Below are 16,993 nucleotides of genomic sequence, written 5' to 3' on the forward strand. Positions count from 1 at the left end.
ATTAGTCTAAACTTTCGTAAGCTATTTAAGCTAAGTCTAGTCCAACAAGAGGGATCTGAGGATGAAGCTCAGTTTAAGTTAGTCTAAACCTAGGAGGGTGTCTAAATTGAGCCTAGTCCAACAAGAGGGATCTGAGGACGAAGCTTGGATTGATTTAGTCTAACTAGGGATTGAGGTTTAGTAATTTAGGCTACAACATAGAACACAAAAGCATGATTGATTAGAGAAACATATTTATATACATTAGCTGGTTTGTTAGAAAGACCCAACATCTTTACCTATTGCTGTCAATTTTACTTACTTGCATTTTTGCTGTTTTTAGCCTAGATTTAGTTTAATTCTGTTCCAAATCATCCATTATCAATGTTTCTTTCAACAATGCCTTATTTCTGAATTTAACCCTGTCTAAGACTAGTTTCCTGAGTTCGATACTCGGATTCATCCTTTTTAATTTTAAATACTTGATGATTCGATGCGCTTTCCAGCAATTTGGATTTCCCTTGAACATATTTGCATAAAGAAAAAGTGGACCAAAAAGTAACTGCAGCGGAAATCCAACAAAGTATTTATGGCACCATTGTCGGGGAACTAGATTTAAGAAGAGTTTAGTTCAGTTTTACGGCATTGCTTTATATTTTTCTCTTTGATTCATTGGTTCTTTTTGTTCATATTTTAGTTACCGTATATTCATTGTTCTTTTGAACTGGATAATTGCTTTTCTATTTTCTTGTATGCAAAGAAGATCTACTGCAGGTGATTTGATTCCCATTGATTTGGAGATTAACGCTACCTATAGAAGGCGTAATTCAGAGAGAATCAAATTTTTTTTGTAGGATTTAGAAGCAGCAACAACTCCAAAAGAATAACCTCGATCTTCCGAGGCATCTTCTAGTTTTCCTATTGCAGGGCATTCTCATATAGAATCTGTTGAAGATACAATCATGGCTAAAGAGCCGAGAAGAGTAATCCTGGAGGATTATTCAAGTGCTATTGTGCCACAATTTTTCACTAGTATTTCACAACCAGAAGTTCAAGCTCAGACAATTACATATCCTTTTTCTTTGATACAACTAATTCAAAATAATCTGTTTCATGGTTTACCCAATGAAGACCCTTATGCTCACTTGGCCACCTATATAGAGATATGCAATACTATTAGGTTGGCGGGTGTGCCTGTGGATGCAATCAGGTTGAGTCTGTTCTCATTTTCTTTATCTGGAGAAGCCAAGAGGTGGCTTCATTCTTTTAAAGGAAACAGTCTGAAGTCATGGGATGAAGTGGTAGAAAAGTACTTCTCAGAATCAAAGACTGCATAAGGCAAAGCTGCCATCTCTTCCTTCCACTAGTTTCCAGATGAATCATTGAGTGAGGCACTTGAAAGATTCAGAGGTTTATTGCGGAAGACTCCCACTCACAGTTTTTCAGAACCAATACAGCTCAACATATTCATAGATGGGTTGAGACCACAATCTAAGCAACTCTTGGATGCTTCAGCTGGGGGTAAGATCAAAATGAAGACCCCTGACGAAGCAATGAACCTAATTGAAAGCATGGTTGCTAGTGACATTGCCATTTTGAGAGATCGAGCCCACATTCCTACCAAGAAGAGTTTATTGGAGCTAACCTCACAGGACGCTCTGTTGGCACAAAACAAGTTGTTATCCAAGCAACTAGAGACATTAACAAAAACACTCAGTAAGTTGCCAACTCAGCTTCATTCTGCACAAACTTCACATTCTTCTATTTTGTAGGTTGCAGGATGTACAATTTGTGGTGGAGCTTATGAATCTGGATGTTGTATCCCTAATGAAGAGCAAATTGCACATGAAGTCAATTATATGGGGAATCAACCCAGAGGCAATTTCAATACAAGTGGATTTCCAAGATTTCAGAATAACCAGCAGTATCAACAACAGAGACAGTGGCAAAATCACCCTGGTAACCAATTCCATAGAGACCAGGGTGGTTCATCTACAAGGCCACAACAACATATGCCAAGTCTCTATGGTCGAACCACGAAGCTGGAAGAGACCCTAGCTCAATTCATGCAAGTGTCAATGTCTAACCAAAAGAGCACCGAGTCTGCAATTAAGAATCTGGAAGTCCAGGTGGGCCAGCTTGTAAAGCAATTAGCTGAAAGACCATCAAAAAACTTTACAGCAAACATAGAGAAAAATCCTAAAGAAGAATGCAAAGCTGTGATGACTAGAAGCAAAATGGCAATTCAAGCAGAGGAAAGTAGAGCTAATCAGAAGGTGGAGTGATTTAAACAACAGCTGGCTGATGAACTGGCGTTGGAACTGGTTGGTGATTTAGTTGAACTTCTAGAAATTGTTGAGGAAGCAGAACATGATGAAGAAGGAGAGACACCAATAAAATACTATCAAGAAAGAATAAAGAAGAAGGAAGAAAAAGAAAAAGAAAAAGAAGAAGAAATAAAAGAAGAAGAAGAAAAAGTAAAAAAGTTGAAAAATGAAAAACAAAAAGAGAAGGTTGTTGAGTTTGAAAAGAAGAAGGGCAAGAGTGAGGCTAACATAGAAAAGAAGAAAGAGGCTACTCCTATTGAATGCAAGGAGGTACCTTATCCATTGGTACCCTCCTGGAAAGATAAAGAGCGACATTTGGCCAGATTTCTTGATATCTTCAAGAAACTGGAAATTAATTTGCCATTTGGAGAAACACTTCAGCAAATGCCCCTCTATGCCAAATTTTTGAAGGATATGTTAACCAAGAAGAACCGGTACATCTATAGTGACATAATTGTTGTGGAAGGTAACTGTAGTGTTGTGATTCAACGTATTCTTCCACCCAAGCACAAAGATCCTGGAGTTGTCACGATACCATGTTCTATTGGTGAGGTTGTTGTAGGCAAAACTCTCATAGACTTGGGAGCTAGTATCAATTTGATGCCTCTTCCTATGTGTCGGCGACTTGGAGAGATAAAGATAATGCCCGCACGCATGACCCTCCAGTTAGCTTACCACTCCATCACAAGGCCATATGGAGTCATTGAAGATGTTTTGGTGAAGGTTAAACACCTTATATTTCTAGCTGATTTCATTGTCATAGACATAGAAGAGGATGCTGACATTCCTCTCATTCTTGGCCACCCATTCATGTCTACTGCAAGCTACGTGGTGGACATGGGAAAGAAAATACTGCAGATGGGCATAGAAGATTAAAAAATCAGCTTTGATTTGTTCCAGGAGGACAAAGATCCACCTAGCCAAAATGTCTGTCTTAAAGTGCATGTGATGGAGGAAAAGAGACCTCAGAAGAAAGTCCTTGAAGTAGGAACTTTGTTGGATCCTAGATAACAAGATGACGCATCAAGCTAGTGACGTTAAAAGAGCGCTTACTGGGAGGCAACCCAGCTTTTCTTTCCCTTTTCTATTTTTCATTCTTATCTCTTGCATGTAATTAGGATACCTTGCTTGTGATTGTGATTAATTTTAGCTTGTTTAGTAATGAACAAGGGGTTTTAAGCTTGTGTGAAGAGATAGACAGAAAAAGAATTAAATTTTTTTTGCAATTGTTTATCCGCTAAGCGTAGACCTTGTGCTAAGTGCCCAGTCTTCACGCGCTAAGCCGAGCTTGCTTGCGCTAAGCGCATAGACCCCTGATTGGTTGGCTGAATAGTTTAGCTAAGTGCACATCACTGTGCTAAGCCCCACATCTTCACGGTAATTGAACTTTAACCAGTGGGATTAGCGTGGATGATGCGATAAGCGCCACTTTTTCTCTGGAAAATTTTTATTGTAGTAGTGCTAAGCGCGCTATCTTGCGCTAAGTCCTAGATCCGTTCTGTAACTTGAGTTTTTAAGCTGGGCTTAGCGGGTCAGGAGGCGCTAAGCGCCAATCTCTTACGAGTTTTGAATTCTTGGAAGTGTGCTTAGCGCACCTGTTGCGCTAAGCCTGAACTACCCTCTGTAAGTTGAAGCTTGATGGTATGCTAAGCCTCACATCTCAGGCTAAGCGCATATTGCAGAAAAAAATTTTGTGTTGTAGAAAGCGCTAAGTGCAGCCTGCCGTGCTAAGCCCCAGATGCTTACGGGACTTTACAACTTCAAGTTGGGCTTAGCGCGAGGCTAGGCTAAGCGCTTGGGTTTTAAACTCAAACGTCACGTGGGCACGCTAAGCACAGCTGTGCGCTAAGCGAGCCATACGAATTTCAGTTTTTAAAAACCAAAGGCAGAGGCACTTTGGGTACTACCTTTGGACCCAAACCTCTGCACCTTCTTAACCTTGAGCAATTGTGTACTTTTTGCTACGTGTGTACTGCTTGTTTGCATCTTCATTGCTTCATCTCAAGAACAATCCAAGTAAGTTAGTTCATTTTTATTTTTATTTTTCATCCTTCAAACCTTAGGATAGATGACTCTTTGTTTTCTTAGTTTATGCTGTTAGGTTAAGGTTATTAGTTTTAGGGTTAGTCAATGTAGGATTTTAGGCAACTTAGAAGCCCATTAGGGGCAATATGGCTGAAAGGGGTGAAGACCCCTGTGGTTCTGTCTGGAAATCGTGATGAACGCGCTAAGCATGCCTGTGCGCTTAGCCTGTTCATCGCAACTGTTAAAATTTTGGATTTCCAGATGAATGCGCTAAGTGGACCATGTCACGCTAAGCGCGTTTATCCTTGTTGATGAACATAAGTGATGAGCCCACTAAGTGCGCCTATGCACTAAACGGGACTAGTGTTCATACATTAAGATTTTGAGAATTTTTGTTTAGCGCTAAGCCTGACTTGTATGGCTAAGCGCCACTTTGCTTCCATAAGTTTTCCTTTAAATAAGGCTAGGCGCGTCTGTGTGCTAAGCCCTTGTGGTGTGTTGAGCTAAGTTCCCTGCTGCGCTAAGCTCAACTCTTTCACTGTTTTCTAAGTTTTTGTAGTCAGGCTAAGCGCGCCCTGTGCGCTAAGCTGGAGTGTCATTCTGTTGAGGCTGAGCTAAGCGCGCCATGCTGTGCTAAGCTCCAACTCTCTTCGGTTTTGAAAATTGTAGACTTAGGCTAATCTTAGTTGTGCGCTAAGCCTATCCTGCAGAAAAAAATGTTTTCTGTGTCTTCGAGCTAAGCGCCAGCCTGCTACGCTTAGCGCTTGAGTAAAATTTCATAAGGCGCGCTAAGCTCAACTTGCTGTGCTAAGCGCCCAGTCAAAATTTCAGTTTTATTTTTATGTTTTTGTGAAAATAACCTGTGCTAATCTCTTGTGTTTTGTCTTATATTTTGCATATGACATCCAAGAAGAGGAAAGCTCCTTCTACACCTACCTAGGCCAAATTTGATAGATCCAGGTTCACATCTCAAGAGTGTTGGATCGAGTGGCCTCAGAATAATTAAGAAGGGGGGGGGGGTTGAATTAATTATTCCTAAAACTTTACCAATTAAAAATTACTCTTTTAAGGCTTTTACTTTTGTTGTTAAGAGAATATGGAGTAGAAGAGAAACTTAACAGAAAGTAAAAGCGAAAATTAAATGCACAGCGGAAAGTAAAAGAGTAGGGAAGAAGGAAACAAACACACAAGAGTTTTTATACTGGTTCGGCAACAACCCGTGCCTACCTCTAGTCCCCAAGCGACCTGCGGTCCTTGAGATTTCTTTCAACCTTGTAAAAATCCTTTTACAAGCAAAGATCCACAAGGGATGTACCCTCCCTTGTTCTCTTTGAAACCCTAGTGGATGTACCCTCCACTAGAACTGATCCACAAGAAATGTACCCTCTCTTGTTCTCAGTCAAACCCAAGTAGATGTACCCTCTACTTGTACCACAAAGGATGTACCCTCCAATGTGTTAAGACAAAAATCTCAGGCTGTTAAACCTTTGATACTTTGTGAATGGGGATACAAAAGAATTCTCAGGTGGTTAAACCTTTGAATGCTTTTGTATTAGGGAATGAGAAGAATCAAAAGAATTCTCAGACTGTGTCGTGTTGAATTCTTTGACAAGGGAGAAGGGAGACACAAAAGAATTCAGGCGGTTAGTCCTTTGTTCTTTTGGAAAAGGGAGAAGAGAGACACAAAAAGAATTCAGGCGGTTAGTCCTTGGCGAATTCTTTTTGGCAAAGGGAGAAGAGAATGAAAAGGATGAATAGCATAAGTTTTCAAGGTTTAGAAAACCAGAAAACTTCAGAAAGCTTTTGGTACAAAGAAGAAGAAGAAGTTCAAAGAGATTCAAAGAGATTCAAGGCTTGTAAAGGATTGTATAAGATTAAATTTGAAAAGTAAAACAAAGCCTTGCTTTTATAGACTCTTCATGTCTGGTCAAGAAGGCTATTCAGAAGAGTTATAACTTTTAGAAAAACTTAAAACCCATTTGAAAAAGTCAAAACCTTTTTGAAGAGTTACATCTTTAGATTTTTCAGAAACAAACACTGGTAATCGATTACCAAATAAGTGTAATCGATTACACAAAGCTTTTGAGTGAAACAATGTGACTCTCCACTTTTAAATTTGAATTTCAACGTTCAACGATATTGGTAATCGATTACCAAAACATTGTAATCGATTACAGCCTTTTGAAAACATTTGGAACGTTGTAAATTCAGTTTGAAAACTTTTTCAAACTCATTTTGCTACTGGTAATCGATTACAACAATATGGTAATCGATTACCAGAGAGTAAAAACTCTTTGGTAAAGGTTTTGTCAAAAACTCATGTGCTATTCAAAGTTTTGAAATTTTTTTTTAATACTTATCTTGATTGAGTCTTTTCTTCATTCTTGAATCTTGAGTCTTGAATCTTGATCTTGATTCTTGAGATCTTGAGTCTTGATTCTTGATTCTAGGCTTTCTTCTCGAGTCTTGAATTCTCCTTGATTCTTGAACTCTTGACTTGTTCTTGATTCACTTGAGATGTTCTTTGATTCACTTGAGTTGTTCTTTGATCTTTTGAGCTTTTTGTTCATCACCTTTGTCATCATCTTTTGTTGTCATCATTGTTATCATCAAAACACCTTTGAATCATTGTTGATTCATCATGAAGCTTTGCTTCCACAAAGAGGCTTGGGGAGAGATACACTGATATTGTGGTACCTAGGAAGATTCTACCTGAAAGGAATGTCATTCTCTATCACACTGAGTTCGATGAATTTACTGAGGAACTCGAGTGTAGAAACTGGAACAAGGAGTTGATGAACTTTATGGATGGCAGTATTGATGTGGCCATCGTAAAGGAGTTTTACGCAAACCTCTATGACCCTGAGGATAAACCACCTAAGCAGGTGAAGGTGAGAGGTCATTTGGTGAAATTCGATGGAGACACCTTGAACTCATTCCTGAAGACCCCAGTGATACTTAAGGAGGGGGAGAACTTTCCAGCATACTCTAGGTTCTGTCGTTTGAAGCCAGAACCACAGGAACTGGTAGCTCGATTATGCATCCTTGGAAGGGGATTCGAGTTAAACGCCGATGGACTGCCATTAAAGATCTTACGAAAGAGTCTGACCACGCTCGCTTAGACATGGAGTGTTCTATCTTTCTCCAACTAGGTCCCTACCTCTCACACCTCTGATATCACATTAGACAGGGCTGGGTTGATTTATGGAATCATTCAGAAGATGGATATGAACGTGGGATATATTATTTCAGCTCAAATTTCTCTGATCGCCCAACATGACTCTTCTAGGCTTAGGTTTCCAGCCTTAATCACTGCTCTATGCAAGGCCAGGGGAGTCATTTCTGATTCATTGACATTGGAGAGCCTCGATCCAGCTATTAATGTGGCTCATGTAAAGAAAAACTGCTGGAACCTAGATGACCTCTCAGTTACCTTCAGAGGGTCACACAAGGCCAAGGGGAAGAGGTCTGAGGCTCCCCCATCTTTTGAGATTCCCCCTTCCTTAGCTCCAGCACCAATTCCATTTGCCCCATCTGCATTTACATCTGTTCTTCCAGCTCCTTTATCTGCAGGACCATCAGAATTTTTATTTACACCTCAGGTGCTTCGTTCCATGCTCCAGAGCTTACACAGGGGGCAGTCCAGCATCATGCAGAGCTTGCAGGGCTTAGGCTTGCCATCCATTATGAGCATGGATGAGTTTGATGCGCAGGTGGCCTGGCCAAGAGCCCATCCTTCTCCTTCTAGAGGGGGTGGGGCCTCCGCAACCCAGGAGCCTGCTCCTGAGGAGCCAGTAGCAGAGGGGGAGGATGAGCTCACCCCTCCCGAGCCCTTTTATTTTGATGTAGATGCACACATGGCTCAGGAGGAGGAGACTTCCATAAATCAGATACCTGAGTCATCTCTTGCACCTGTTCCTGAGGAGACCCAGCCATCTACACCAGTCATGGAGCCAGAGCAGCCTATCCAGGATTCATCAGCAGCTGTAGCACTGGATCTTAATGAAGATCAACCACAGGATGAGCAGGATGTTTAAATTGTGTTTAGTTTAATTTCTGCAAAGCATGAACATTTTAGTTTATCAGTATTTAGTTTGCTTTATATTTCAGTTATTTTAAATTTTAATTATTTAAATTTCAGCACTTTGAGTTGTTTGCTTGTACCAAAAGCGTGTTTGAATAATGAATTGATTGAAAATGATATGCAGTGGATTGTTTTGTATGAAATGAGTGTTTGAGAATGATTTGAATGAGCAATCGTATGATTTGAGTGGATTGGAATGATTAGATAATTGTTTTGATCAAGCTTGTAGCCATTAGAAGAGAATGAGCATGTGATTGGAAGTATGACTAAAAATGTTAGTCAGTTTGTCAGATTGATTGTGAAGGAATGCGTTAACCGTATCCCGGTGATAGTGTGATCCTTAAATTTTGAGAGAAACGACTATCATTTAGTATTGATTTTTGTGTGAATCTCTGAAGTATGGACTGAATGCATGAAATTGAGGATGATGAAGGCCATGTTTGATTGTGATAGCCACTTTGCCAAAAAGCTGACCATGTGCTTGAATGAATTATCCCTTGTACCCAATTTGAGCTGAATGAATTATTGATTGATTGAACCCTGAGCCTATACAGTGTTATCTCCTGCTACCTTGACTTAGGTTGTAGGAAAGCATCATCCACAGGAAGCGCAGTTCAAAGCAAATTTGCCCCAAATTTGGCGGAGTAATTATTAAGGTAAATTTGTTCCAAATTTGGGGGAGGCACTGGGTAAGAATTGAAATGGTAAAAGTAAATAGCATACACACACTATTTCTGTATATATGCATAATGTCTCTGTTTATATGTAAAAAAAAACTGTAAGTACAAATGAAATTAATAAGTGTGTATGCTGCAAAATAATGAAATGAAGTTGAGTGCCTAAATAAAAGGCAAGTATGGGGTGTGAATGAATGAAAAAGTGAAGGTTTATCTTTGGATGAATGCTTTTCTAGAACCTAAGATTTTGAATCCTAGAAAAACCATGATTTTGTTGGCAGCCTAACCCTGTTACAAGCCTAGAAAGTCCTTTGGATTCATTTTGTGTGTTCATTGCTGTATGATATGAGATGAAATGCAAAGTTTGAGACTTGTTTTAGTTGTTTATGATGGAACGAGCCTAAACACTTGAGCTTGAGTGAAACAATGACTGTGAGGTTGTGGTTGATGATCCTTCCTTGATTTCTGCCATCCTTACTAGCTTATTTCAGTTGTGACTCTAATGGGTATGTTCCTATCTTTGAAAAGTTGCATGTTTGTGAAAATCAATTGATTGAAGCAGTCCATGATATTCATTTCATATGGTTGAATTTCTCGGTGAAGCAAACATCATTTTGAGTGATCACTGTAGTTTATCACTTGAGGACAAGTGAACTGTTCTTTCTTTGCTTGAGGACAAGCAAAACTGTAAATTTGGGGGAGTTTGTTAGTCGTCTTATACGACTAACTTTTGTATAGAAAACATTTTCCAAAACTTGTATAGTTTCCCCAATTTATGGTTATTTTGTAGTGATTTTGTAAATAAATATTGTTTTATGGTTAAAGTTGTCTCTAGAATATTTCCATTGAATTTAATGATGAAATATGTGCAATTTCAGGTGAAAAAGAGGCTAAGTCATGAAGTGCTAAAAGTGACAGTTGAGCTTAGCTCATTAGTGGGCTAAACGCACTTCCACCGCTAAGCGCAACAGAAGAATCTGGCAGAGCATCAATATCAAGGCTGCGCGCTAAGCGCGAGATCAGTGCGCTAAGTGCAACAATTGTCTTTAGTCAGGCTCAGCGCACGATTGGCACTAAGCTCAAATCCACTTACTCGCGCTAAGTGCAACATCGCGAATTCAGAGCCTATTTAAAGCCTGTCTTGTGCAGAATTAGGGTACACAAGTCTTCCAATACCCTGGGCACAAATTTTAGAGCAGACCATAGTGCCTATTTCAGGAAAAGAGCTCTGGAGGCAGCAAGAGGAGCAGCTTTTGTAGAGATATCTAGGTTTTGTAATCTCATTATTGTTAGGGTTTCTTCTGTAATGGCTGGCTAAACACCCTTGTTGGGGATTTCTAAAGAACAACTGATGTAATTATTTTAATATCTAATTGATTGTGTTTCTTGTGTTCAATGCTTCTTTCAGTGCTTAAATTCTGTATGCTCTTGGTCTGATCAACCATTTGTGTGCCTGGTTAGGTGACTTTAGCAGTGGGAAATGTATTGTTGTCGTAGAACTTGAATGAAGCAGAATTGAAACTTAGTCTTACAAGAGGGATCTGCGAATTAAGTTTTGGTTTTAAATATGCTATTACTATAATGCTGTTTGGTCTAAGTCTAGTCCAACAAGAGGGATATGAGGACAAAGCTTAGGCTAAATTAGTCTAAACTTTCGTAAGCTATTTAAGCTAAGTCTAGTCCAACAAGAGGGATCTGAGGATGAAGCTTAGTTTAACTTTGTCTAAACCTAGGAGGGTTGTCTAAATTGAGCCTAGTCCAACAAGAGGAATTTGAGGATGAAGCTTGGATTGATTTAGTCTAACTAGGGATCGAGGTTTAGTAATTTAGGCTACAACATAGAACACAAAAGCATGATTGATTAGAGAAACATCTTTATATACATCAGCTGGTTTGTTAGAAAGACCCAACATCTTTACCTACTGCTGTCAATTTTACTTACTTGCATTTTTACTGCTTTTAGCCTAGATTTAGTTTAACTATGTTCCAAATCATCCATTATCGATGTTTATTTCAACAATGCCTTATTTCTGAATTTAACCCTATCTAAGACTAGTTCCCTAAGTTGGATACTTAGATTCATCCGTTTTAATTTTAAATACTTGACGATCCGGTGCGCTTTCCAGCAAACCGAATTTCCGTTGAACATATTTGCATAAAGAAAAAGTGGACCAAAAAGCAATTGCAGAAGAAATCCAACACCTGCCCAATCACTGTCTGTGTATCCAACAAGCTTCACATCATTATCGTTAGCATAAAAAATTCCGTCGGTCAGAGTACCTTTGATATAACAAAGAATTCTCTTAACTCCTTGCAAATGACAAACATGTGATTCCTCTATGAATCTATTGAGCAAACCAACTCCAAAGACTATATATGGTCTAGTCCCAGTCATATAACTTAGACTTCCAATACTCTTGTATTGAGTTGCATCCACCATTTTTTTGTCACTTTCCTTTTTCAGCATCAAGTTTTCTTGAGCTGGAGTAGAAATTGGTTTTGAATTTTTCATCTTGAATTTCTTTAGAATATCACATGCTCTAGCAGATAAAAATATCATTATCCTGCTGAGTAACCTCAATGCCGGGAAAATAGGACATTAGGCCTAAATCTGTCATCTCAAAATAGTAGCCTTCCTATTTTTTACACTCATCCTTGAATTGTTGCTAGTGAAGATTATATCATTAACATAAAGACACATAATGAGAATATCTCTAGGATCAAAAAATGTGACATATAACATGTGCTCATAAGGACATATTTACACAAAATAAGAATCAATTTTCTTATACCATGCTTTTAGTGCTTGCTTTAACCTATACAAAGCCTTCTTCATTGCTCAACAGATACTTCTTCCAAAATACCATTCAGGAAAGCATATTTAACATCCATTTGATATATCTTCTAATTATTTTTTGTCAAAAGAGAGATAATAATGTGAATTGTATATAATCTTGCAATGTGAGCAAATACATGAAAGTAATCAATACTTGGCTTTTGCTTATATCCTTTTGCAACCAGCCTTGCTTTGAAGCAATTAATTTCTCCATTGGGATTGTACTTTATCTTGTACACCCACTTCACTCCAATAGGCCTTTTATTTGCTGGCAAATTTATCAACTCCCATGTATCATTCTTCTTTATTGCATGAATTTCATCATCCATGGGTTTTATCCAATTCTCATCACTTAAGACTTCTTCAAATTCCAATGGCTTACAATCTACAAATAAAGCAAAATTGATCACTCCTCGTTGGATGGGTCGTTATCATTAAACATGACACAATCTTATTATTTAGTTGGTAGTTGAGGATTCTTCTATGGCCTCCTAGATGACTTTAGTTCATCGGGGCTGGATCTAATTGTCTTTCATTTTCTTCACAGTTGTCAGAAATCACCATTGGCTCCTTCTGGGATTTTGTAGACCAATCCTACATGCCTTTCTCATCAAATGTCACATCTTGGCCAATAATTAGTTTCTTTATGTTTGGATGGTAAAGTTTGTATGCCTTTGAATCTATGTTGTAACCAATGAAAATACACCTTTCACCTTTGCCATCCAATTTCTGCCTGAGCTAGTTTGGAACATGTGCATAGGCTATGCACCCAAAAACTCTGAGGTGTCTAATCGATGGTCTCCTTCCACTCCAAGCTTCTTCTAGTGTCTTATCATGAACACTCTTTGTTGGGCACCTGTTTAAAATATAGACAGTAGTGGCAATTGCTTATGCCTAAATTTCTTTAGGCATTTGCTTGGCCTTTAGCATGCATCTCACCATGTATATGATTGTTTTGTTCTTCCTTTCAGAAACTTCATTATGTTGAGGCATGTATTTGGTTGCTAGTTGATGTTGAATTCCATGTTACTCAAAGAAATTTCTACAGGCGAGGTATTCTTGGCCTCTATCTATTTTGAGTATTTTGATTTTGCATCCACTCTATTTCTCTGCAAGTGCCTTGAACATCTTGAAGGCATCATAAGCTTCTGAATTTTGCTTCAAGAAATACACCCAAGTCTTCCTACCAAAATCATCAATAAACGTGATAAAATAGTTGCTACCACCATGTGTTGGTATTCGAGCATAGATATGAATGAACTATCTTCAACAACTTTCTCACCTTCTAAGACTTTCTGGTTGGAAAAGATTCTCTGTGCCTGTTTCCAATTTCACATCTCTCACATACTCCATTGGGAATATTCACAATAGGTAAACCCAGAAACAATTTCTTTTCTTGACAAATAGTTTAATTAAGAAAAGTGAAAGTTTCCAAAACGCATATGCCACAACCAATCATCATTTGGAATCACAAAACTCGGGCATGACAATTCTTCATGGTGAATTATCAAAAGGAATAGGTGATTAGGAGTCATTTTTACCTTATCAACGAATCTTCCATTTTTGTCAATCAACGTGCAATAGCCATGATGAATATGCATGTCTTACCCTTTCTTTGATGGTTGTCTCATACTCAATAAATTATGATGAAGACCAGGAACATCGAAAACATCAAAGATAAAATTTTGAGAACCATACTTCAATCTGATAGTAATTTGGCCTTTCCCCATAATAGGAATATTTGCATTATTTTCAAATCTCACGATAGATTTTACTATTTCATCTAAAGCAGAAAATAACTTCTTTCTTCCACACACATATGATTGCTACACCTAGTATCAAAATTCCAAATATTTTCATCCTCAGAAAAAGTATCACTGGCTAAAAATAAACTTTGTTGCCTATTAGAATTCTCACCAACATTTTGACTTTTCACAACATTTACTTGTTTGAATCTGCAGTCTGCAACTCTAAGCCTAAACTTTCCACAATAATAGCAATTAAAATTTGTCTGACCTTGGTAATTGTTACCTCTGCCTCTTCCTTGGTTAGCACTACCAAAAGTATCTCCACCTCTTCCTCGGCCAAATGACCCTAAATTGTTGTTTCTACCTTGATTGATATTTCCCCATTCCTCTACCTCTATAATTTCCTTGGCCTCTACCTTTGAAAATTTCCTCTTCCTCCATTGTTGAAGTTATCTCGACCTCTACTTTCAACACTTTGACTAGTTTCCACAACATTATTAAGATTCACCTGACTCTTCTATGCTTCTTCACTTACTTTGCTTATCTTCTCCAAGAGTCTGCTCACATTACTTTCAATGCTTTCCTACAACTCTGCTATGGTCATGGTGTCTATATCGTGGGACTCAATTATCATAGTCACCACATGATCAAACTTCATCTACATGGTGTGTAGAGTTTTGTCCACCACCTTGTTGTCTAGGATGTCTTCTCCATACACCTTCATATTGCTGACAAGGTTTGTAATACATCAAAAATATATTGTTCCACAAATTCATAATTGGAAATTTCATACCTTTCATATTCCCTTCGCAGAGATTGAAACTTAGATTTATGGGCCTTCTCAGCACCTTTGTAAGACAACTTCAAAATATCCCACACTTCCTTATCAGTTTTGGCATTTACGATTTTGCTGAAAATGGAATAGTCAACTCCTTGTTGAATCTTTGACAACACCAACTGATCTCTCCTTCTAGCGGTATCATCACTCTTTCCGCTAATACCATCTTAACAAAGCTTCAAATATTGTGAGCTCTCAAATGTGTAGTCATCAAAGTTTCCCAATAAGAAAAATCTAGCTTCCCCTCTAGTTTGAGACCGAACGAAACAATGTTGTAATTGGTGTCCATCTCTCTCTCAAGTGTATCAAATCTATTTTTTTTTACATGGTAAGAACACTCTTGTTGCTCACATTCTATTTTTTTTTTTACTCACACTACTAGTACCAAGCTCTTAAGCTATGATACCAATTGTTACCAATGGGATAAATTAAATTCACAGACACACACCTCACTTAGCAGCAGAAGAAATAATGAGAGAGAAGAACCTTTTGCACACTAACTCACGTACTCACTGGAGAATGAGAAATGGATTATTCACTCTATTTCATTCATTCTATTTCACACACAAACTGTTACAGTGGTGGTCTTTTATAGGCAAAACAAAACATTAAAATATAATAAACTTAGCGCCAAAGAATACTAATGACTGAAGTAAAGGAGTTGCAACACAATAATCTTTGAATTCAATTAATATTTTCTTCATACTTCTTAATTCTTCTAGTAGGCGGTGCAGTAAAACTCTAGCTTGATTTAATTAATTTTTTTAACCGGCATTATGCACAATTAAAGCATAAGGGTCAATGCATGAGGGTCAATGATGATAGCTGGTAGAACCAAAGAAATATCAATTCCTGTTTGTATTTTTTTCCCACATTGATGATTTTTTAGCTTACATGCTTCTCTTTTAACATTAAAGCATGTCATCATGGACTCCTGAACTTCAATATCGATTGCTATACTAGTGAATAATGGCTACGTATTAGAAAGTTTGTCATAAAATATGAATGCATAGAAAAAGGTCAATAGACCTTGGTATTTTAAAATATAATTTGTAAAGTTTTTAATTTTTTTTGAAACATTAATTTTTATTATTTAAGTAAAAGAAATCGCATAACACCAATCTAATTTGCACAGTTTCACTCAGCATCATAGTTGAGTTAGTTGACCTTATTTATAACGCTTACATGAATCTATTAGCTTTTTTCAAAGTAAAAATCAATGGTTACAAACAAGTAATACAAAGACTCAGGATATCAAGGAGAAATAAGACAAAGCCGTATGAACAAAGGGCCAATTGGGCCGTCAAAAACCATTATATTTTTGTTGTAAAAAAAATGTTAAGCTTATTTTGAGATTACCAACATCGTTCTTGAAGTAAAAAGGGAGTTGCTATTGATTCCTATAACTTTTGTTATTGGCCCTTACCACTTGATGAAAAGTCTCTACCCTCCAATTCAAATTCTTCCTCGCTCCCTCTTCTTCCTTCCTTCTACCCGTGCCCCCCTCCTTCCCTAGAACCCCCCCACCTTCTCTTCCCTTCCTTTGCACACAAACCCCGACCCTTCTTCTTCCCAACTCTTATAATTCCCTTCTAACCCCTTCCTAAACCTCCTCTTTCCCTTCCCTTCCCAACCCTTCTTCCTCTACCCACACCTAAACCTTCTCCCTCTCCTTCCCAACTCATGTCACTAGGTGGTGGGTTTTTCCCCCGTTATTTGTCATTTGATGCAATCATGATTATATTGTAAGGAAAGCTAAATAACAATTTATATTTGATGCTGTTAGGAGCTATGCAGAGCTTGCTAGATCTAAGAGCTGTGTCAAAGGACACGAGTCATCATCGGTTCATACAACAAACTTGCCAACTGTTGCAGGAGGTCTTAGTAGCTGGGTGCAACTCATACACATAGAGACAACAAAAGATGATTGCCAAGGATGATGACAAGAAGGGTTATAGAGGCAGTTGACTATTGTATTATTATCATTATTTGGTGTCCTCATCAGGAGTCATATTATTTTTATGGATCGTCCTTGAGTTGGTTATCTTGTAACAAAGAATTATAGAAATTAAACAAAAGATGAAGGTAGAAGTGTTGAAATTTGCACAAAGGAATTTAAAACAAATATATCAATGGCGTAAACAAGGACAAGATGATTGAAATAAGAAAAGAAATAGACATGAAATAGAAAAGAAGGCGCCACACTCTAGGATAGTGATAAACCAAACAAGGAATCGTCACAAAAGTATGAAAAACTTTGATAAGATTCAAAAAGGAAGTTCTAATCCAAGAACAAAAAAGAGAAGTCAATGCTCTACTCATACTCACAATGGAGTAAACCTCAAATATTATTCAACTCTCCAAATGAAAGAGATTACATCTCTATTTATAGAGTTTAGTACAAGATGCTGGTCACTCAAGGAAGCTAACCCTAATTTTATGAAACAAAAGCAAAAGGTCCAAACAAACTTAAGGCCTA

General features: G+C 37.9%; 1 protein-coding gene across 1 annotated transcript; it reads left to right on the forward strand.

Annotated features, from left to right (window-relative positions):
• The first annotated feature begins 2,690 nt into the window (after nt 1-2,690).
• Nucleotides 2,691-3,182, forward strand: LOC102664511 (uncharacterized). Its single transcript, XM_006579091.1, has 2 exons — nt 2,691-2,772; nt 2,884-3,182. The coding sequence occupies exons 1-2, from the start codon at nt 2,691-2,693 to the stop codon at nt 3,180-3,182; spliced, it is 381 nt and encodes a 126-aa protein (XP_006579154.1).
• The last annotated feature ends 13,811 nt before the right edge of the window (nt 3,183-16,993 follow it).

The sequence above is a fragment of the Glycine max genome, chromosome 4 (genome assembly GCF_000004515.6).
Source record: "Glycine max cultivar Williams 82 chromosome 4, Glycine_max_v4.0, whole genome shotgun sequence".
In the NCBI taxonomy this organism is placed as follows: Eukaryota; Viridiplantae; Streptophyta; class Magnoliopsida; order Fabales; family Fabaceae; genus Glycine; species Glycine max.